This window comes from Aphis gossypii, chromosome 2 (assembly GCF_020184175.1).
Source record: "Aphis gossypii isolate Hap1 chromosome 2, ASM2018417v2, whole genome shotgun sequence".
NCBI lineage: Eukaryota > Metazoa > Arthropoda > Insecta > Hemiptera > Aphididae > Aphis > Aphis gossypii.
This window is the reverse complement of record NC_065531.1, coordinates 21,345,922-21,368,746: the sequence shown is the minus strand read 5'-3', so window position 1 is coordinate 21,368,746 and position 22,825 is coordinate 21,345,922. Positions and strand designations below refer to the sequence as shown.

Sequence of the window (22,825 nt, the reverse complement as noted above, 5' to 3'; positions counted from 1 at the left end):
TGCGTCTTACCGCGCTGGACTTGACGGCTCTATTGGCTTATGATTGTCGGGAATCAACAAAAAAATACGTTGGACTAGAAATTCATAAATGATAAAGTTATTGGCATATTTCCGTATACAATTCAAACTTGCTTCACTGAAACGTCATTCCAGTGCAAAAACAATTTACTCATTTATAAACGACACTAAAATTGTGGTTTGATCGATAAAAGTTGAGAATTGGATGGGACGAAAATAACGGTTGATTGCCACCGTTTTTTTTTTTTTTTTATGCTAACTAACGGAAAATATCACGATTTACGACGACGATGGTAATCCAATTACAATTTATACGTAATGTTGAAATTACACTAACATTGTGTAAGTTACACAGTTACATAAGTTATATAGAATGTATATCGTGCCTAGATTTTTCCATGTAATTATAGCCTTATAATAATATGCAAAATCATATTCGATAAATCTTGTAGGTTTCCACTATACCATGTCGCACAACAAAATTATTCATTATTCAACTCATAGATAACGTGTTTTATTTATTTAAATATGATGATGTCCATATCACCAACTTCCAATATAGCAGCTAGTGTCTAATGTAAATTACTATTTAAAGTATAATAGTTATTATTCTATATAAATGTAAACCAAACTCGTCTTTTTATTGATAAAAACCTCTTGTAAATGTACTTATGCCTTATACCTAAAACCTACCAGTCACGGAAAACATATCTATAAATTATATTTTAATATTTAATAGAAATTCTTCATCAAATAACTATATAGTATGGTTTTCCGACCACACATTGATAGACTTTTTTTTTTTTTTGCCTTTCGCTTCCCAATCGTTAATAATAAATTATCATACGGTGAAAATTATATATATATTTTTTTAGTTCTTTGGTAGTTCGCGATAATACGTAGTAACACACGATTACCGAATAACGGCTACAAAAATACTGGTTCAATAATATTAAATCGGATACGACACAGTATAATTTGTCTATGTAACACCAATTAACTTCATGAATTTACCTTAAATGCGAGGTACCTAAGCAAGGAGATTCCCATAAAGGTAAACACTAATTTTCTCGAAAAGTAAGGGTAGCGGTTTTTTAACGATCTGTAGTCATTGCAAAACGACATTTTTGAAAGAGTTTGTTAGGGGAGAATATCATACACACCATTGCGCAAAGATTATGCAAAAGACGGTGGCGAAGACCGCGGTTTAAGGCAGTACTTGCGTACTCAAATTATTAAGATTTTTATTCTCGTCGGGTTTTAAAACTTCTCGAATACTAAATTACCATTATAGATTAATATATATTTTTTATTATTCACATTTTATATTTATAGTAATATTATTACCAATTAGTAATTACTTACCAAGCAATTTCTTTTTATCGGTCTATCGTGGCTTTCGACGCGGCAAATCACAGTAAAAAGTTGTGTCATCTCTCGCACACACACACACACACACACACACACACACACACACACACACACACACACACACGATGTCTGGTACCGATATCTCGCAATAATGCAATATGATAACATAATAATACTAAAATGTTGTTTACGATTTTACGATGTCTTTTGTACGGCGGCGGTGTGTCGGTGCTGCAATGGTTGGCACGAAAGCCGTTGCAATGTTGTGTACTACTGATTAATAGGTACGACGACCCGCCCGCAGCATTGCCGATTTACGCACTCCGTTAAAATGATAATAAAATCCCGCCGGCAAACGGACCACACATTACGCAATAAAACAATTATAAACATTTAGTAGGTACATAGTAAATAATGAAAAATATAATAACCCCTAATCCTGAAGGGTTCAGTTAAATAAACCAAAATGTTTAACCGGGCCGCAGGGGATATATAGGTATCTATATACGTTATAAAATCCAACGAGAGCTCTAATCAGAAGTGTCGTTCGATGTATAGTTTTGTGGGGTCAAGGCCGTAACTGAAAAAAAAATCAAAGGGGGGGGGGGGGTCCGAACCCCTGGACCTTTCTGAAAAGTGTTGTATTTACATAAAATGAAATTTAAAAATAATTGAAAATTGTTCTATGGCTTGACAAAAAAATGTATTTCCATTACAAAAACTATAAACATCTGTGTCGTTGCTATTGTCAACTACATAGTTTTGAAATAAATAATATTATAATACTGTCGGTATCAAATCTCACAGTCTTATTTCAGTCTTCACTCTTCTTATATTAAAGTATTATAAAACATACAATTATCAATAATTATTCTGTAATTCTAAAAGCTTTACAACGTAAATATTTATACAAACATGTCGAACACTATATCCGACAACGAGACTTTGTCTTCATCGTCTGCGGTCCAGATATCCGATGAACCTAATGAAATGAAACCGGAAAATGGTGGTCAGTTAGAAGCAGTCTCGACTAGTCAAAATGTATCGGGTACGACTATGAAACGACTTTACGGTTCGTTGCCTAATTTAACGTCGACGGCTTTAACAACTGCAGGTAACGAGAGCGACACGGCCGCGATCCTGCAGGAACCGACCTCCGTTACTGTACAGCCGGTTTCCCTTGAACCCATTGCATTTGATCCGACACCGATTAAATTGGAAAACAACGCCGGACTACAAAACGATGAACTTTCAATATTAATACATCCGAGAACGAGACTTTGTCTTCTTCTCCTGCGGTCCCGATAACCGATGAACCAATATCGATGAAATCGGAAAATGGTCAGTTAGAAACAGTCTCAACTAGTCAAAATGTATCGGCTACGACTATGAAACGACTTTACGGATCGTTGCCTAATTTAACGTCGACGGCTTTAACAACTGCAAGTGACGAGAGCGACACGGCCGCGATTTTGCAGGAACCGACCGTCGTTACTGTACAGCCGGTTTCCATTGAACCCATTGGATTTGGTCCGACGCCGATAAAATCGGAAAACAACGCCGGATTGGACGAACTTCCGACCGTGGAAGTTGAGATCCAATCACCATCCGTCTCCCTCGATCGGCTGCAGGTTTCTGCGGTAGTACCAAACCGTGATGGCTCGGGCGAATCGGGCCCGAAGAGCCGAGATCACGCCGGTCTTCAGAAAAGATTGTGGAAATCAATGCCGAACATAGCTCTGCATTACACGGATAAGGCATTTTATGACACCAAAATCGAGTGTACAGTTCCGATGAAAGTTGCACGTAACTCATCGACTCGTAGTAGTACGACTGTGACAGAACCAGAGGTAATCCAGGTTAAACTTAAACGTAGCTCGTTGTGGAAGCGGGCGAAGAAATTCGCCCGTCGCGTCTTTTGTTGCGGTGCATGATATGGTCTGCAGTACATAGTATAGAAATTAATATACTGTATAGTTTACAGTGCTCAAACATATAAGTTATCTTATAAAATGTTAAATACTTCTTAGTACAGTCGTACTTGTACATTCTTGAATCAATTAATTGAAATAATTTTGTGAATCATATTTTGCTTGCCGTGAAACTTATTCGACTATAATAATATAGTCATATATTACTATGTTCAAACTTTAAATTATCTTATAAAATGTTATATATACCTACTTGTACAGTTGTACTAGTACATTTTTGAATCAATTGATTTAAATAATTTTGTGAATCATATTTTGCTATGAAACTTATTCGACTATAATAATATAGTCATATTATATTACAATGTTCAAACTTATAAATTATGTTATAAAATGTTATACGCCTACTTGTACAGTTGTACTTATGTATTCTTGAATCAATTTAATTTAAATAGTTTTGTGAATTATATTTTGCTATAAAACTTATTAGTTATTCGACTATAATAATAAAGTCATATATTATGATAAAAATGCGTTTTTTTTTATTTAAAATTTGTATTTGTAAACAATATTAAAATAAACATTAACTGGATTGATCTTAATAATGTGGACCATGTGGAGTATATTTTGATTAACATATCGTTATGGTTAAATTTTCAAAAACGAAATAATTTGTCTCCGATCGATTCATTTTCAGGACGCAGATGATAATATAATAAGCGTATCTATATATTGAGTATACTGGTTTGACCGTTAGCAAACGTCAGGTATTTATATTGTTTTGAACGATTAAAAAAACTAAACATGTTTTGTGATTTCCGAAAAACAAATAATTGACACTACGATTGTCTGAATCTGACGACTAGGAAGTGGTACACCACAATGTTTATAAGTAAATACCATAGTACTCGTATATTTCATAAGCCATATATTATATATATACTAGAAAATAGTATCTAATACTTCAATCATAAGGTGAGTTTATATTTACATAAAAAATAAAAATCGATTGTTTTGATTACTATTAGTGTCTGTGATAATCTTTTGGTATACAAAAATGTTGTATGTTTTTATTATAACATTATAAAGGACGTTATTGTGTAGTAGGATCTAGTTTTATAATTGCAATTACAGAATTATATCGTCTATCATATTATAGTTTGTAACCATTTAACCCTGAACCCGAATTACCAATGTCAACCGACACGAAAAGTACGAAAAGTACGTCCGTGGTAAGCGTGAACGTTAATTATTTATGTATTTATTTAATTCATAATGCTTGATGGGTAAAGCAGAGTATACTAAATTAAAATTTTAATTATGTTAAACAACTCAGTAAACAACAAATTAAGTATAATTTAGTGGTTTAACAAATTAATATTATCAAAAAAGTAATCATAATTATTCAAATGACTATTACAATAATTTAAAATACGGTTTATTATTTTGTATTAAGCTATTTAAGTCTTAAAACAACATTTTGTTTACATTTTTCGACGTTTAAAGAATTATTAACTAGTACAAGTGTTCACGGGTGGAATACGAAAATATTTATCTTGTTTAATGATTATTCAGGACACACCAGTATACCACACACTACATTACCGTTTAATAATTTGTAATCAAACACAATGTTATTATATAATCTTGCGTGCGGACAGTGATGATAAAAATGATTTGAAATTTTTTTTCAACAACAGAAATTGACTGACTTAACAAATTTAGTTTTAATGCGAATTTTTGCTTTTGAGTTTTTGAATTTTTTCAATTGAACCTGTTTATTTTGGGTCCTGAATGAATAATATTCATATTATTCAAGAAGGATTAAGTCAAAATAAAATATTCGTATATTTGATAAAAGTATAAAAAATTGGGTTCCTGAATGCTTTGTGCTATAGATGATTTCAATATGGTTACAGGGTGACTGATCGGGTGATAATATTATATCTAAATTATAATTCCTTATCTAACCGTAATAATAATTTATGATGGAGTCTACAATTGAAGGATATGGAAAAAATTCCATATCCTTCAATTGTTGATAGAACCATTTTCGCGTCATTGTCGTATAGGTACAAATACGTATTAATATAGAAGTATAATAAGTTTAGACGATAGTGTATTGATTATTGAAATTTAAACCAGACTTATAACGAGTCTTGTACATATATATCTGTGAACCTCATTATTTCCAGCCCGACGAAACGTGTCGTCGTCACTCTAGGATTACGAGTTGAAGACGTCACGACAAGGTAAGACACGATTATTATTATTTCATGTTACCTAAATTCGTGGATTCCTACCTATATATCTAAAATCAATTAAAAATAAGCTACATTCGCATGTGTTGTCTACGTCTTACAAATGTAAAACATAACAATAACTACTTTGCACGAGAAAGAACCAAAAAGGCTACAGTTTTAACTTATAACTAAAACCAGAAATTTTTATCACATAAACAAGAGAACTTTGGCTGTGAAATATCGTTTTTATTTTTTCAATATCGGAACTAAAAAAAAAGGAATTCAAGTTTAAAAATACGTGATATTGAAACAATAAAATTTTTTTCTTATAAGTTATATACCTATAAAGTATAAATGTATAAAAAAAACGATATTTCATAGCCAAAGTTCTCATTTTTTGTGTGGTGAAAATTTTATTTCTCAGTTATAACTGTAGCCTTCTCGGTTCTTTCCCCCCGAAAACAGTTTTTACTATATTTTATATTTGTAAGATGGAGAAAACACGTCATCCAATGACCACTGCTTTGTCTAGCGTTAATCGATTCATATCATTTTATCGCAAGCCCGTAATATAATTTATATTAAATCAAACTTTGTGTTACTACGATACTACCTGCAGATTCAATTTCACAGTTGGAATCTTCAAAAATATAGGTACCTATTAATGCTATACATGATGTTATAAAAAGAAAAAAAGAAAATTCAACTAGTTCGCAATATTTTTGGACGTGACATTCAAAATGAATTTTCAACTATTTTATAAAAAAAAAAATAGTAGATATAAAACGATGAAAATTATTTCAAAAATATTTTAAGGGTAAGAAATGAAGTGTCAAAGATGGATTGCTGGAGGATATTAACGAAGATGACATCACTTTTTTAAAATAATATGCATAAGTTTTTCTACGTTTAAAATTCTTTTATTTGGCAATCGTCGATGGCCAATATTTTTTACTTGAAAATATTATGCATTTTTTAGTTTTATAATACATTTAACGACCAGAAAATATTTCCATAACATATATTTGTATGATTTTGCCTGTAAATTGTTTGTAATTTAATTTCCTATATGTTTAACATTTTAAAGTACTTTTTAGATCATTTTTTAACATTTTTATATCATTTTATGATTTTTTTTTGTTTTTCAAATCATCAAGATTCGGGCCCTCATAATAAAATGCACGTATCAGCTAACATCAATTAACCCGTCAAACGTTGAACTGTCCAAATTTTAATAAATTTGTTTATTATTGTATTGTAAATTTTTTGTAATGATTTTAAAAATTTGTAAACACAATAAAAATGGAAAAAAATCGTATTTCTGCGTGATCATTGTATCTATTAACAACCGTGGCTATGGATATTCAATTTTTGGAGTAGTGTGTTCAGAAGTACGTTAATGGGAAATTTCAAAACTCTAATCTATACAAAATTACAGCAAATGCCTAGTACACTTACAGTTTTTTTTTCCGTAAAAATCTTATTTGGACTGTTAAACATATATATAAAAAGTCGGTCCAGTCATTTTCAAGTGATGCAAATTTCAACAAACCACAAATAATTTTTATTTATATAGATTATATATATATATAATATAACACACATATATCATAATTTATAATATTTATATAGGTATTTACTGAAATATTTTTTAAAACTATTATAATAAACATTTATAGAAGAAAAATAATACTTTCATTTTCCTAACGTTGATATTATTATACCATAAAATTATAACATTTTACCGATAATTCATAGTTATAAGTAGGGCTTGGATTTAAAAGCATATAATAAGCAACTAAAAAGCACACGATTATTTTAAAAAAGCAAAAAAGAAGCATATTTAATTTTTTTAAGTAAAAAAAAAACATAACCAAAAATTAACACGAACTAGTTATAAAAATGAATAAAAAAATTTGGAAAATTAATTTAAATTAAAAAAGAATTAATTACCACGTATTTCTCTAAATTTTCAGTAGTGAAATTGACTCTATATTATCCGACGGAATATTTTTTTACACAGAAAACGACTTTCCAGATCCACTGAATTGATCGTTGCATACTTCATACAAGAGGTTTCAAATTACAACACTAAATCTTAAATTTTGAATTTATCAATATCGATGTAGACATAGTGTATAGGCATACTGGTCTGGCCGTATAGATACTGCTTGCTATGATATGTAGATCAATAATCTATACGTTTTATACATTTAAATTTAGTAAACAAGCCGATAACGAAAACAATAATCGTCCATACCTATAACGCATTCTGGGTTTTTACGTTTTTTATTAATTCAATTTTTTATTTTTACTATTTATAGTAGAATAATAAACATGTAAAAATTCTACAGCTGAAATGCTGAAAAAAGCAAAAATAAATTAATTTATTTGGAATCAAAATGACGTGAAACGAATTTATATGTATAAATTAGATTTCTATCTCATACATAAAAAAAAAGCATATGCTTTAAAATCTTAACCCTAGTTATAACTTACAAGGTATTGTTTAAATTTATTTATATAAATTTCAATAGATATCTATAGGAAGCATGACAACTTCGATTGACAATTCTGAAAAATTATCATCGACGACTGAACTAACTGATTACATCGATTTTTTGATAATTGATATTATTGTTTACTCTATATTGAATTCTCTCAGTAAAAAATTAATACGAAACCAGTAAATAAATAAAATGATATTCATTATAAAAATAATTAGGAATCTATGTAACATAATATTATGCTAGTAGACGATAATACTATGAATAAATGAATTAATATTAATTTTTTTTAAAAATGATTAAATATATCATTAAAAAATTCGTTTGCGTTTAAATGTTGATTCTGATTGAAAGATATGTATAGAATAAAATCATTTTTTTCTTACTGTAAGTATAATTTTACTAGTTTACAGTTTATATGATATTAATTAAATACACGCGATGGTTTAAAAACATGTAAAATCATGGTATAAACATATTGCTCGCAGTTAATTTGAAATTCCGGTTTTTTTTTTTAATTTTAACTTTTTAAATGTTCTCTTATTAGTTATCACTGTCATGTGTGAAATGGTATGCGTATTATTTATTTAATTTTTTTTTAGAAACGAACGACTCTGAATATGCAAAACGTAGACCAATCGATCGTCGTTCGTAAAAAAAGAACAGGCCATCGCACAAAAAAAAAATCGAAACACATTAATTATATTGGCCCGGTAAACGAACGAAATGTGAATAGACGAAGGGTGGAAACACATTGTTGCAGTATTGAAGAGCAAAAAAAATTCCAAACGTTTTTATTTCACTAGCGAAATTAACGTCGTGCAATAAAACCCAGTTTTTTTGCCGAAACTAAAATTTGGATTTAATTCGTAGTGTTTAATTACTCACCTGCAGCGTTACGCGTAGGTACGTGAACGTCTTCAGAAACAAGCATTGACACCGAAACGATATTATGCGTAAAGCGTCATATTTTTCTCAAAAAATAAAATAAAAACCCTTTGCACGGAGCATAGGTTTATGGTTGAAAATAATTTCTATTCATTGCTACAAGCTTACTATACTGCGGAGATATTCGAGCCAAAACATTTTCAGTAGATAATTTCAGTTTATTTTATATTAAGTCTATTTAGCCATATGCAAGTGAGATGGTCTTTGATTTCAGAACGAACAAAAAGTTTACCTAGTTTATTTCCCACAGCACCCCTTGAACCACTTAGCTATAACCTATAGCAAAAGCAACGAAGCAAGTATTTACAATAAATTATATAAATAGGTTAAACTTTAATAGGTAGGTATATATAATTTTAAAAAAATAGCTTGACTCCTTTCAATTTTTGAAACCAGTCTGAGTAAAACTATCTATGTAATTATCATTAGTATCTCTTACCTCTATAATTATTATGAAAAGCAAAGTAATAAACTGCATCTTTAGAATTAATGCTTTATTATTCTAACCATTCGTGCCGGTTATAATAATATAATATGAAACATTAAAGCTTCGATTTTGTACTCCAAATTTAGTCATAAAATATGACTAAAATAATGAAATATCATATCAATACAATTATAATTGTCGGCATAAGTATATTATCTATTATTTTTAAATTCGAATACCTATTGATTTAATGTTTCTTATTATGTAACAAAAAGCAACGCACTTACCTTTAAAATTGGACGCACTGGTCCTCTTAACATGTTTTTTAGATCGCTGGTTTCGTTATCTAAGTTAGGTTAGGTTGATTTCAATATTGTTTTCTTTTTTCGTTTGTTCTTTTTCACATTAAAATATTTTTAAAAAAATGCCATATTCAAAAATCAAAACACATAACGATAATGTCTCTACCGAACAGTGAACTTAGCTTATGACTTAGATACTAATATCTTTAGCTTTTAAAAGTTATGTATTCAACACTAAACCGTCATTACGCATTTATATAACCACGAAAAAGTTGAAAACAAAACTATTTATAAAAATGTAACGCGTAACGAAAAAGCGAAAGATAAATACCGATGACTAGCTGTTAATTTTTTGAGTTGAGATCGTATGTCTAGTATACCAAAGAGATTAGATATAAATTATGTTTACAATTTCCCGAAATGTCTATTTCAAGAAATCATGAATTACATTTATATTGGTAACAGTTACCAAGTTAAGTTAATAATAATATTATTATTAAACCATCGGAGTAAAACGTATAGCATAATAAGAGAATTATTATGAATGTGTACTATTTTAATATAAAAAAAACTATGGAGACTGAAGAGTGACAATGATTTGAAACAATTATACAGGTCGACAAAACGTAAGTAACATTTTTTTTTTACGTTCATTTCTTTTCAATAATTACTGGAGTATAATACAATTAATTTTTCATGATAAACATTATAATTTAATGTAATAATGTTATTATCAATTGATAGTTTTAGTGTTGAAAAGGATAATAAAGTTTTGATTTATGTTTATGCTACTTTCAATATGAGTTTTATAACTATAGAATATATTCGATACTGTTTCTGGTGGCATTAAATAATTGAATTTAGATAGATCATCCATTTTTTTGACCGTACATGAACGTGTCAAATAAAAACCGAGATAAAAACGCCAAAAACAACGAGTATAAAAAGGTCAAACTAAGAAATATACCTATTATTATTATTATCAGCGCTGTAAACCAGTGTAAGGTTTTTTTTTTTTATGGATTTGAATTAAGAATGTGTAAACAACATTCGAATGTATTACGTCAACAAGAGTCTATTATAATTGGATACGTCTGATTTAGTACTTTTTTTTTTAGTTGACTGGAAAATTACATTTCATTATGCATTTATATGTAGCAAAAACAATTCCCTTGAAATTGGAAAAAAAATACTTTTAAATGGTAGGAGAGAAGCAATGCAACATTAAAAGAAAAAAAACCGAATATTTAATATGTAATTGAAATTCTTTTAATGTTATTGACAGTTTAAGCTGTCTATTCTTTTGTTAGGTAGGTATCGAAATACCTTGGTTGAAAATATTTTTAAAACTCGGTCATACAACATGACATACCATTAATGGTAGATTCATATGACGATTACACAAAACCTATTTTAATACTACCAAATAATTCGTTCAAACAATTTGTACAAAAAAGTTATTAAAAATTGTAAAAACATAGGTACATTACATAATAACTGTGTTCCATAGTAAGATAACGTCAGTACAAATTTTATTATTGCGCACTCATTAGAAAAATTTTATTTTTAAAATTTTACTCTCACCATGCTCTTTTTTTTCTCCATAATATGGACTAGCAGTGTTTTGAAATTACTAAATAATTGATAATCCTTCCATAAATAAACAATTGTCAATATTTAATCAACTAAACTATTTTATGTGTTAATTAATTGTCAATTACAATTGGTTATAACTTTAAATTTTTTAAACTATACATTACTTTATTTCATTTAAACGGGTGTATTACAAATATAATATATAACCATATTTATTTATTATTACACAAACTTATTTCCACATTTTTATCTATAAAAAGAAAAAAACTTTGATAGGTTTAACTTAAAAGTTTTTGTATGTGTTAGAAGTTATAAAGATAAATAAAAAGTTACACTCACATCCACTTAAGATCCAAATTAATTTATGTTTTACCTATTATATTTTAAATTTAGTACAATACTATGTTTAAGCAAGTATTATAAAATGTAGAGATCATAATAACTACATATACAATACCAATTATTTAGTATTTTATTATAAGTACATAAACAAATAATAACAAAATATGTTAAAATATGGAAAAACAAAATTTTATAGTTTTTAAGTTTTAACTAACAATTTTATTATTTTCATTTATTATAATATTAAAAAATATATAAATATTTATAAATTATTAAATTCATTTAAAACAAATCAAATTCTATTATGAAAAAAAAACTGACAAAAAATAACATCTAGCTAAACTAAATAGGTAATTTTATAATGGTATAAAATAGAAATAAAACTATCTCTATAAACCAAAAAAACAAGCTAAATAAATAAAATTAGTAACATGATTGCACGTAAATTTCATTGATTAGTCAAAACTCTTTCGTCTTTCTATAATCACGATATTTCACATTGAAATAAACATCACATTACATAAATTAGTAAATTAACAAAAAAAAAAAAAAAAACAGGAACAATGTCAATAAATTGTGTATTAATAAAAAAAAAAATAATGATTGTGAAATGCACAATATCATTTTAAGATTCAAAACAATATAATAATAATAATAATAATAACTGTTGTAACATACATCAAATTAATGTTGTACACACTATCAATATCTCAATGAAAATTTTTATTTAATTTAATTTAATATAATTTAACTTTTTCATTTTTTGATTAACTAGTTAACCTATCATTAAGTACGTACATGTCAATTCGTTTGTAAATAACGTTTTTAAAAATAATTATTATGGAAAACCATAGTTGTCAAAAAAAAAAAAAAAAGAATCATTAGGAAAAAAATTATCTACGTTGTTGTTAGGAACATTGTCTCATTGATTCAGAGGTAGGAAGGTCCGGCAATTTCTTGATTGAGCACAGTGTGGTCCAAAGCCAATTTATTTTGTATGTCATCCTTGAGTCTAAATAGAACATGTCTAATGTCAGAATTTCCAGACGGTACCAGTCTCACAGCTTCTTGGATATCACTTAATGCATCATCATATCTCCTATAAAAAAAATTATTATAATTTTCCATTGCATTTTATTGTTCTTTTGTAATCACATACCTCAGGTCTTTTAGAGCTTTGGCCCTGGCGTAATATGCTTCAAATGATGTTGGTTTCAGCTTCAGTACTTTTTCTGCAAACTCGACAGACTCATGGACTTCCTATAACAATAATTTAGCCTTAAGGTCTTGATGATGCATAAATGTAATAAAAACGATATACTTACGTTCAACTTTCTTTTACAACGCGAAGTATTCAAATAGAAATTAATCTGAAGTTGTTTGAAAGTAGAGTCCAGCTCATTTTCTGGTGGGAATTTGTTCAAAGCATATGTATATCTGTAGGCAGCCTCCTTTAATCTTCCTTTTCTGTACAATGTGTTTCCATCTTCTAAAAGCTTGTTTAGCAAAACCAACCTATAAAATTATTTTTCGAAGTCAATAAATGTATTTGTAATTGAACACATAGAAAATATAAAAAAATTATGCTTACATTATATCTGGTTTGCCTGAAGCCATGTTCCACGTTGTAGGGCCAAGCTTTGCACCTCTTCTCAAAAAGTTTTGCACCACTGGTACATTTCTACAGCTGATTGCTCTATCTAAAGGACGCATTCCATAAAGGTCGACATGTTCAATCAACGCTCCTCTTTCTAATAAGAGCTAATAAGAAAAAAATCATAATTTAACATTTTTAAATTACTCGCATTTTTGGTAATTTTTTATTTATTTTTCGTACCTGTACTAATGCCGGGTTTCCGTTCAAAGTTGCCAAATCAAGAGCAGTTTTTCCTGATTTATCTGCATGGTCGATAGGTGCTCCGCGATCTAGAAGATACTGGGCGATAGCTACTCTCCCCTTGAGACAAGCCCAACTCAATGAAGTCTGTCCTTGGCGATCTTCAGCACTCAAATCAGCACCTGCTCATAATTAACATAAAATATAATACACTACCAACTTAGACAACATTTTAAGTTATTATTTGTGTTTGGAACTTATATAACAAAGTAAATGTAATCCTTATACTCAAATTAACAAAATTTACAAGTATATAAAGCACTAAATACGTATTCAATTGAGACAAAAAATCCTATTGTTATCTAAAAATATAAAACTACCCCAAACAAAACAATTAATCATGTTTTAAACCATACAATTTGTACGAATGGTATATTCACACTATGTAAAAATAAGTATTAAACATTACATTAGGTAGTTATAAATAAATGTACAAAACATTTCGTTTCTTTTGTCGTCATAATAACTTTTATAATACATAGCCCGAACATAGAACTATTGTATACTTGATTTCGTTAATTAACTATGTTAGATTTTATTTGTATAACAATAGATTTGAAATGACGATACTAAGGAATTCATTGTGCTAATCTTTTGAATCATAATATTCAAAAACTTTTGGTGTAAAAATAAAAAACCTCTCTCTAACACGTTATCATCGTACAGAGTGTGGAAATGTTGAAAATATTGATTTGCGATTGTTCAACGTAGAAAAATAGATACTGTTATTAATGTGGATCAAAAATTCGACCAAAGAACATATTATTATGCAAAGTGTAGTAATACACTGGTATTATCAGATATCGAAATTTGTTTTCTACCGAATCAACCCCAACCACCTACCATCTCCTCCACTACAATATATTTAGTACTTACCGCTGTCGAGGAGAAGTTCAACAATACCGGAATGGTCCTCGGACGCGGCCATCATTAGCGGCGTCCTCTGTTCGGAGTCAGCGATGTCGACGTTTGTGCCGCTGTGCAATAGGGTCTCGACCACTTCCCATTGGCCGTCACGAGCAGCTAGCCCCAGGGCGTTCATGCACTGAAAACACAAAAATTTGTAAAAAAATAAATAAATAAATAAGAAACGGCGGCAGACGGCTATAATTACCTTCATGTTGGCGGATGACACCTGAGCGCCTCGGTCGATCAACAGTACGACGGTGGACTTGTGACCGTTGGACGACGCCAGCGTCAGTGCCGTCTCTCCCGACAGACTGTCGTGCCCGTCCACCGTCACTTCGGCCACATCCAGCAGGTATTCGACGACGTCGTCCACCCCACATCCGGCCGCCTGGACCAGAGCCTGCTGCGAGGCGTCCGCGTGGTCGACCTCTGTTCTCGGATCGGTCACGGTCCACTCGCAGCCCGACAGGAACGCCACTACGTTGAAACGGCCGTTTTTCGCAGCTTCCACAAGCGGGCACCTGTTTTAGGGGAGAGAGAATAAGGAAAAGTAGAATCAGAAATACGAAAACGTCGAAAACATGTTGTTGTTTTTTTTTTATCGGCTTTGATTAAATCGGTCGGTTTTTAATCGATTTTGCTTCTTTTTTTTTTTTAATTAATTCTCTTTTTAGGTCGCTTTGATCTTTCTTGACAGGAGTGTGAATATGATAAATTGTTATATTTTTTTTATTTCACTTCGATTGGAATTTGATTTGCCGTACACAACACTATAGTATGCGTATCACAGAAAGTACGTTTTCTTGAATATAATATAAGATTGACCGAGACTTTGAACAACCTATATCATTTTCTGATTTAAGTATATTATTATATTTTTATCAGTTAGAAGATTGACAAATCCCGTGATATATAAATATTTGTTTATAATAGTTGTACCTATTGTTATTATTATCATATTATTCGATATCATTTTTAAATTTATTGAAAAAAAATTATTTTGCGATTTTTTTTGAAAATTAGAATTTTAAAGTATATTTATACAGATATACGTACCTATCTTACAATTTGTTTAGTGCATACGTATATATTACTTAACAGTTTTTTTAACATTCAGTTCATACTCCGAGTTATAAATGGTTTTATATAGTTAAAAATAACAATACCTAATATATTATGTATATTTTTAAAAAAACTAAGTTGCATTGATGGAGTACATTTTTCTTATATTATTCACTATTGAAAATCGAAAAAAAAATGATCAGACCGAAACAAAATAAACTAGTTTATAAACTCAATCGCAATTTAATGTTTGTAATAATAATAAGGCTCTAAATAATAATTGATATTAAATATTACTCTTTTATCCTTATAATATTTTATATTATATCGATTTCTATTTTATTTTTGATTTCAGATCTATAAATATTTTACGACTTACCTGCCAGCTGAATCCGTGAGTCCGGGCGACGCTCCTGCTTCGATCAGCAGCTTAACCACGTCGATATGACCCCGACTAGCGGCCATCCACAGCGGAGTTCGTCCCTGGCTGTTTGACACGTTCACTGAGGCACCAAACTCCAATAGCACCGCCACCATGTCGTAGACGCCTTCGTGAGCGTAAACACAAATAGCTGGCGCCCGCCCCAGCATATCGGTCCGGACGTCTGGTGACGCACCGGCGAGTAACAAAAGCCGAGACACTTTGACGTTTGGAGCGTACGTATTACGCATCGAGCACAGGGCGGACGACACACTGCTCGACACAGATGCCAACCAATTGGCCTGTAGGTCTCTTGATGACGCGCCGTCCAAAGGTTGTAATGACACGTTCTTGTACAGGTGAGCTTTCAAGATATGATGGCCTAATTCTAAGGTCTTCTCGCTGTCGAGCGGAGCCTGAAGTCTCGAAAACCGTAGGGCGATTCCCAAATGTCCATTTCTGCGTTTTTCAAAAGAAGATGAAAAATAAAATAAAAATAAAAATCTATAAGTTCAGTTGTGGAAAACGGAGATTTATATATACATGTATATGTATATATATATATAAATGTGTGAAAAATAAATCAAAACACTTGTTAAAAATACTCATACCTATAAATATTATGTGCCTATAATACATACAAATTATTATATTTCGAAACACACCGGCTTGATTTGTATAAAATATTAAAATTATATTTTAAGAAAGGGAGCAATTAATATATTATAGCTATTAACTATCTTTTACTAACACTAAATAAAATAATTGCACAAGATATAGTTAAACGCACTTTATTAACTCAACAAAAGAAAACACTAAACATTATAGGTATAAAATTAATAGGATAGACACTATTCGGTTTGGCTTTTCAGGAGCACCTCGCATTATCATAAGGGGGAGTAAAGCTTATCTTATAGACATATACATAATGTATTATGCTATGGTACCCTGTCTTAACATAGTTAAATCAATTACAATAATTGAGTACAAAGAATATATTTTTGTTTTCAATGCGAAAGTTTTAAATGGAAATTAAGTAATTTCAATACATTAATTCAAACCATGTGTTTATAGGTATGAGTAAGTATAGATAAGACAAAAAAAAAACAGTTGAATTACTGACCTTAAATCACACACGAATTTCTTCGATTCGCTGTCATCGCGTCTCATCAACCATTCCCTGAACGACGGGTGAAAGAACATATAAGTATTGTCTAGGCGTTTAATGAGCAGTCCCGAAATCAACTGTAAAAAGAAAAAAATGTATTTTAATATTGGCGTTCCCCTTTAAGAGTATGTCTCTTATGTACCTTAAACCTCTGCAAAAACGATTCCCACGAAATGAATTCGTCGACGTTTAGTGAGTTAATCGAATAGTAAATTTCTAAAATCGTTAACGGATAGAGCGCAGCGAGGCATACGCTCAGAATGTCAGCGACTTTTTCGAACGAGCTAGTCGTCGGAAACCTTAGGTTGAAATGGAGCTGATATATCTGAGCTAACGTCACAGGTAACACCTTGAAACTTTGGGACTTGGCTACCAAATGGCCCCTCTCGATCAGATCCAAAGTGAGTTTGGCGAAAAGAAACGACCCGTCGCTGGCGGTTTGCAAATGTTGGCAGAATTTTAACTGTCCAGTTGTGCCGGCTATCAAATTGTTCTGAATACTAGCGCTGTTGGTAACTCGGAAACCGATGTATTCCATCATGTCTTTTATCACATTTTCTTTGTTCGCTGAATTTACGTCCACACTATAACATATAATACAAACAATAAAGGAATAATATTAGTCTCGAAATTTATCAACAGATATAATATTATTTTATACACGAAGATATCGGATTTAAATATGTTGAAGAATTCTCAAATATACACTAAAAAAAATAATTGAAAAATATACTGCAATACAATTGAAGTTACAGAGCGTATGCGTAATCTGAAACGATTGTAATACCTACGCAAAAGTTTAATTTGAAAATTCTGGAAATGTTTACAAAAACACTTGTAAAATACTTGAAATATATATGATTTAAAATCGAAAAATAATCAAAAGTACGTAAAACTGTGTACAAAAATCTTAGTTTATATAAATTAACATAAATATTATTAACTTAAAAATTATAGAATATTCTATACCTACTATGATATACATATTATTATTATTATTACAACGTATCAAGTGATGACTTACCAAATTTTTGTTAACGGTAACGGCGGTAAAGCGTCTTCCAAATTAGTCCTCAATGTAACGATGACTTTAAGCCAGGCTGGAAACTTTGGCAGGTGCTTCACTAAAAATGAAGCGATCGTGTCTCCATGATCAGGCCGGTGATATTCGGCTTCACACAAGCCATCGATGACAATTATTAAACCATCAGTTCCGATTGTATTAGCCAGTCGACTAAGTGTGTTCAACGGTTCCAGGACGCCTCTCGTAAACGCTGCGTCAGGGTCCACGATACACTCGCGCATCGACAGTGAATCCTATAGTAAATAAAAACGTTAATTATTTATTCTAAGAATTAAATTTACTAGCATTATTAACGCATCGTTATAAAATGCGATATGAATTAAAATTAATTTAAACAAAAAGGTCTATGCACAAAATGCTGTAATTTTTTATAGTACCTATGTAGATTATATACATATATAGTGAGAAGTGACGTGTAAAATAATATATAATAACAAATTATTTTTTAAAATAATCTATTAGATATATTATAAACATTTGGATGCGTAATACGACTTTTGTTTTCACGAAAAACATATCATGTCACGGATCGGATCAATTTTGGTTTTTTTTCGTCTCACCTGAAGATTAAGTTCTGTCAGTACGTGTTGTCGGTACATGTTTAGTTGAGGAGCTTGACACAGCTGTGCCGCCAGCGAGTGTACGAATTCGGGTATAAGGCACGTGCTGTTGTTGTCAGCTTGGCAAAAGTGGTAGGCGACCACGCGCGAGGCCAGAGACTTGAGGTCTTCGGAAACGATCGAGGTCTGTGACGTGTTCACATCGGACACTGGAAGCAACGAAAGGCGAAAATTTTAGAGAATGATGCATAAAACCGGAGCATGACAATCAATAAAACCACACTTACAATTCGATTTCAGACGGCCGAAACAGCTGTGCTCGACGAGCTGCAGGACGAACGCCGTCTTGCCCGTGCCTGGCAACCCGGTCACCACGACGCCGGACGACTGAGCTTGTAGCATCGCTCTGCTGATGTCCTGGACTAGCCACTCGCGACCAAGGAACAATGGGTCTGATTCTTGTTGGGGTACCTCGAAGAACAACGGTTTCAGCACGAGCAGTTGTTGTTGTTGATGATGTTGCTGCTGTTGTTGTTGCTGCTGTGGGGACGTTCTGTACTGGGCGAATCGCACTGCGCGGAAAAAAACACAATTGAAAAATGACGGTTAGGTTAGTTAACACACTTGTTGGAAATTATTTCATACGCCAAAAATTAAACTGTAAATTTGTAAGCGAATAAAAACCAAGCTATACCATACCTTTAGGATCGATGGGTCCCTTTATTGTACCGGACCTAGCAGACCTCCTGGTCGGTTGTCGCCTCGTTCTAAACGAACGCAAATCGTCTACAGAACCCGCTTGTAACGCTACAAGACAAACACAAACAATAACGCACACGAACAATATTAAATCGCTGTTAAAACAAAGCCGAAGCGAGATGAGTATGGTTTAATAGTATATCCATACTCCATATGCATAGTTTTAGTTTAATTCAAAATTACGTTGGACGTTGAACACAATATAGAGTGTACGAGAAAACGTCGCCCGATAAATTATATTTGCGTAATTATATTAATAAAAAAAAAATAGCTCAGATTTAAGAGCATATGCTTTGTTTTGAAAAACAACAGAATGAGATATAACATATAACATATTATATCGATTTTGTTTTATCCTTATCATCGGTATGAGAGAGGTCTCGATAAAAACAATTTCAAATTCTACGATCATCGATGTTTTACGAAAAACACTTTAACCAGATGTATTTAGTATAAATACATAAATATATATAAATAACATTTTTTTAGACTAGAGCAATGAATGTATTGATTTTACAGTGATATGTGTATTTAATGTCTGTGCACACAATAAGTAATCGATAAAACGCTCCAATTTTCACTTTGTGAGCGATTTTGGATATAAAATTGAACCTACTTTGACCTATAGAGGTCAAAATTAAATATTCACAGTACTTTAAAATTAATGAAAAATTGGTAACATAAGTGTTATTATTAAATAATTAAATCGTTTTTCGTCATAATTGATGGGTTAGGTCAATTGAATTCAAATTTAACAAAATCCATTATAGTATACTCAATAACGAGCATAGTTTTGTATTATCGCATTCATTTTGCATTACAATCTGAGCTCTTCAGAAATTAAAATTATTAGTATAATTAGTATTTATATTATAAACAATAATAAGCGTTATTTATTATTTCGTATTAAAATACTACTCACTAGTGACAGAATGTCTTCGGGTCAGAGGGCTACACGAACCATTGCTCTGTCCAGACATGGACATGAGAGATCCAATACTATCAGACGATTGTTCTTTGATTGCTTTATGCTCGGTCTCCGAGGATCCCGTGAGCGTGGACACAGGGCTCCCGTTACTTGACACCGGTTTGGAGTTGATGCTTGACAAAGACACGTCCTCCGTAAACGATCTAGAATTGCTGTCCCTCGATAACAGTAGTCCCAGCCTTGTGTACAAAGTGTCCGAATTGCAGCTCCTCTGGTTCAACGATCCACGTGGTTTTACATTACCGCCTTCATCGTCTAAAGTATACAAAACGCAGAACAATTAATTTATTTTTATTCGAACAAATTACGATTAAAACAAAGATGAGTTATAACAAACAGGTGCACAAAGCTAATGTCCGTGTTCATGCAATTACATATATAAAAACAAACAAAAGTGAACACAAAACAAAAATAGGTGCTTTTCAAATGTATGGCTTATTTTACAAACACATGTGGATTACTAACGTCCCCCATTATAGAGTGCTATACTTACTTCTCAAGACGCATAATTTTTACAAACATTATGTGTTATTGGTATAATTTATTGATTTTACTCATCTGACCCCAAATGTCAAAAAACTATTCACAAAAATTCTGCGAAACAAAATTCGGGCAACTTTTGAGTAGAACAAAAGCGAGGACCGAATAAATCTTGAATAAAATAAAATAAATCATTTTAAATTCAATGATTTACTTCTTGTGGTTTGTTCTATCAAAAAATAAGTTGGGGAAATTTCGCCATTGAGACCCACGTGATGATCAGAGTATGTATTCAATATAGTTAATATACAGAACAAAAAAAAAAAAATCAAATTTATTGATTTGACCTTGTTGTAGAGCAAAACATTTAGGTTAACTCTCAATTGTAGAGTACATTCAACAATTCAACTACTACGGTGAAATAATGTTAATAAAGTGTTTTCTAATAAGCTTAAGTGCACACACGGCCAACGACAAACAAAAACGTTTCATTTTTAGAACCTAACAAACCTCTCAACGACCATAGAGATCTAATCTTGCCCAACACCACCGAAGACCATCGCCGTTGATCCGAAGTTACTGTTGATGTCGATGCTGACATTACTGAATTTCATAATGCATTTAATACAAACCGTGTTATATTAAGTGTATATATAGCTTATATAATATATTAAAATAAAGATGGATTAAAAAAAAAAAACTTACCGGAGAGTGCGTTGTCGGAAGGTGACCTCGATCCACTGCGCATGGACCATTGATTTCGTATGGTTTTCGGACTGAGAAAAAATTTTCTCCTGCTCTGCGGAGGAGTTGGACAGCCTATAACGACAATAAAAATGAAGAAATTAAAAAAATAATCAATAATTTCAAAACCATTTTCATAAATTTTTTCACGGGAACTCACTCTGAGTCATGACTTCGTCCAAATTCCTGTTGGGTCTAGGAAGTCTACTAGGCGAATGACTGAGTTCCTGCGAACCTTGTCTCGACTGAAACAAACGAAAACAACAAACAGCAAATAAGTAACTGTAGGTATACACGTACACACATATAATATTATTGAAATTATTATTGGAATAGCACGATCGAGTGAATGGCAATTACTTGAACATAGGGCGAAAAGTGTCCGTTAGTCTTGACCCTTGGTCTGTTGGCTCGTGTGTTTTGCACGTAAATCGGCTCATCGGTCAATGATTTCTTGGAAGCTGTACAGAGAAAGGAAACAAATATTACACGTTTATTAGTATTCTACACGCGCGGAAAACTTTCGTCAAGACGGTACAACTGGTATACACGTGGCGACATGCATACATATATAATATACCTACACTACACGTTAATCAACTGTCACTAACACGCGTGGAAAAAAATATTAACCTACACGATTTAAACGTAACTTTTTTCGACTTCAATTAAAAATATATTTATTACGTTTTGGTTCATTGTCTATTTTTTGTTTTCGACTTCCGACAATTAGAGATGACGATGCCGTGTGGCACATACAATAGGTATAGCTTTGCCGAATATCGTGGGAAACGTGACAGTACCAAATAAAAAAACCAACAACTATGCTTTGACCTCCGTCAAATAATAATTAAAAAAATATATAATGTAACTAAACGTACTATATTTTATGCGTTGTGCGCGACAATACACATATGGACGGCAACAAGACCGATTGAAACTATAAAATAGGATTTTGTAAATAAATTGTTATAATTCGCACCACCCATTTATAATATGTGTTAATTGTTTGAAATTATAAAGTTTAATCTATATATATATATATGTGTGTATGTTATGTATACTCGA

General features: G+C 31.3%; 1 protein-coding gene across 4 annotated transcripts in view; it reads right to left on the bottom strand.

The window, feature by feature from the left end:
• Positions 1-11,507: 11,507 nt before the first annotated feature.
• The window catches only part of LOC114132258 (protein TANC2), a 178,723-nt gene continuing 167,405 nt past the window's right edge, over positions 11,508-22,825 (bottom strand). For 2 of the 4 annotated variants that reach the window (XM_050198950.1, XM_027997665.2), the window contains 19 exons: positions 22,118-22,218; positions 21,918-22,002; positions 21,719-21,832; positions 21,524-21,616; positions 20,468-20,788; positions 19,486-19,593; positions 19,074-19,358; positions 18,787-18,995; positions 18,167-18,459; positions 17,285-17,726; positions 17,098-17,219; positions 15,933-16,433; positions 14,697-15,012; positions 14,459-14,627; positions 13,523-13,704; positions 13,277-13,446; positions 13,011-13,200; positions 12,845-12,945; positions 11,508-12,784 (listed from right to left, as the gene is read on the bottom strand). In XM_050198950.1, the coding sequence (XP_050054907.1) occupies positions 12,616-12,784; positions 12,845-12,945; positions 13,011-13,200; positions 13,277-13,446; positions 13,523-13,704; positions 14,459-14,627; positions 14,697-15,012; positions 15,933-16,433; positions 17,098-17,219; positions 17,285-17,726; positions 18,167-18,459; positions 18,787-18,995; positions 19,074-19,358; positions 19,486-19,593; positions 20,468-20,788; positions 21,524-21,616; positions 21,719-21,832; positions 21,918-22,002; positions 22,118-22,218 (3,971 nt within the window). In that variant the 3' untranslated portion in view covers positions 11,508-12,615. Of the gene's footprint in view, positions 12,785-12,844; positions 12,964-13,010; positions 13,201-13,276; positions 13,447-13,522; positions 13,705-14,458; positions 14,628-14,696; positions 15,013-15,932; positions 16,434-17,097; positions 17,220-17,284; positions 17,727-18,166; positions 18,460-18,786; positions 18,996-19,073; positions 19,359-19,485; positions 19,594-20,467; positions 20,789-21,523; positions 21,617-21,718; positions 21,833-21,917; positions 22,003-22,117; positions 22,219-22,825 lie in introns of those variants that run through there. The other 2 variants (XM_050198951.1, XM_050198952.1) reach the window with 2 other exon arrangements.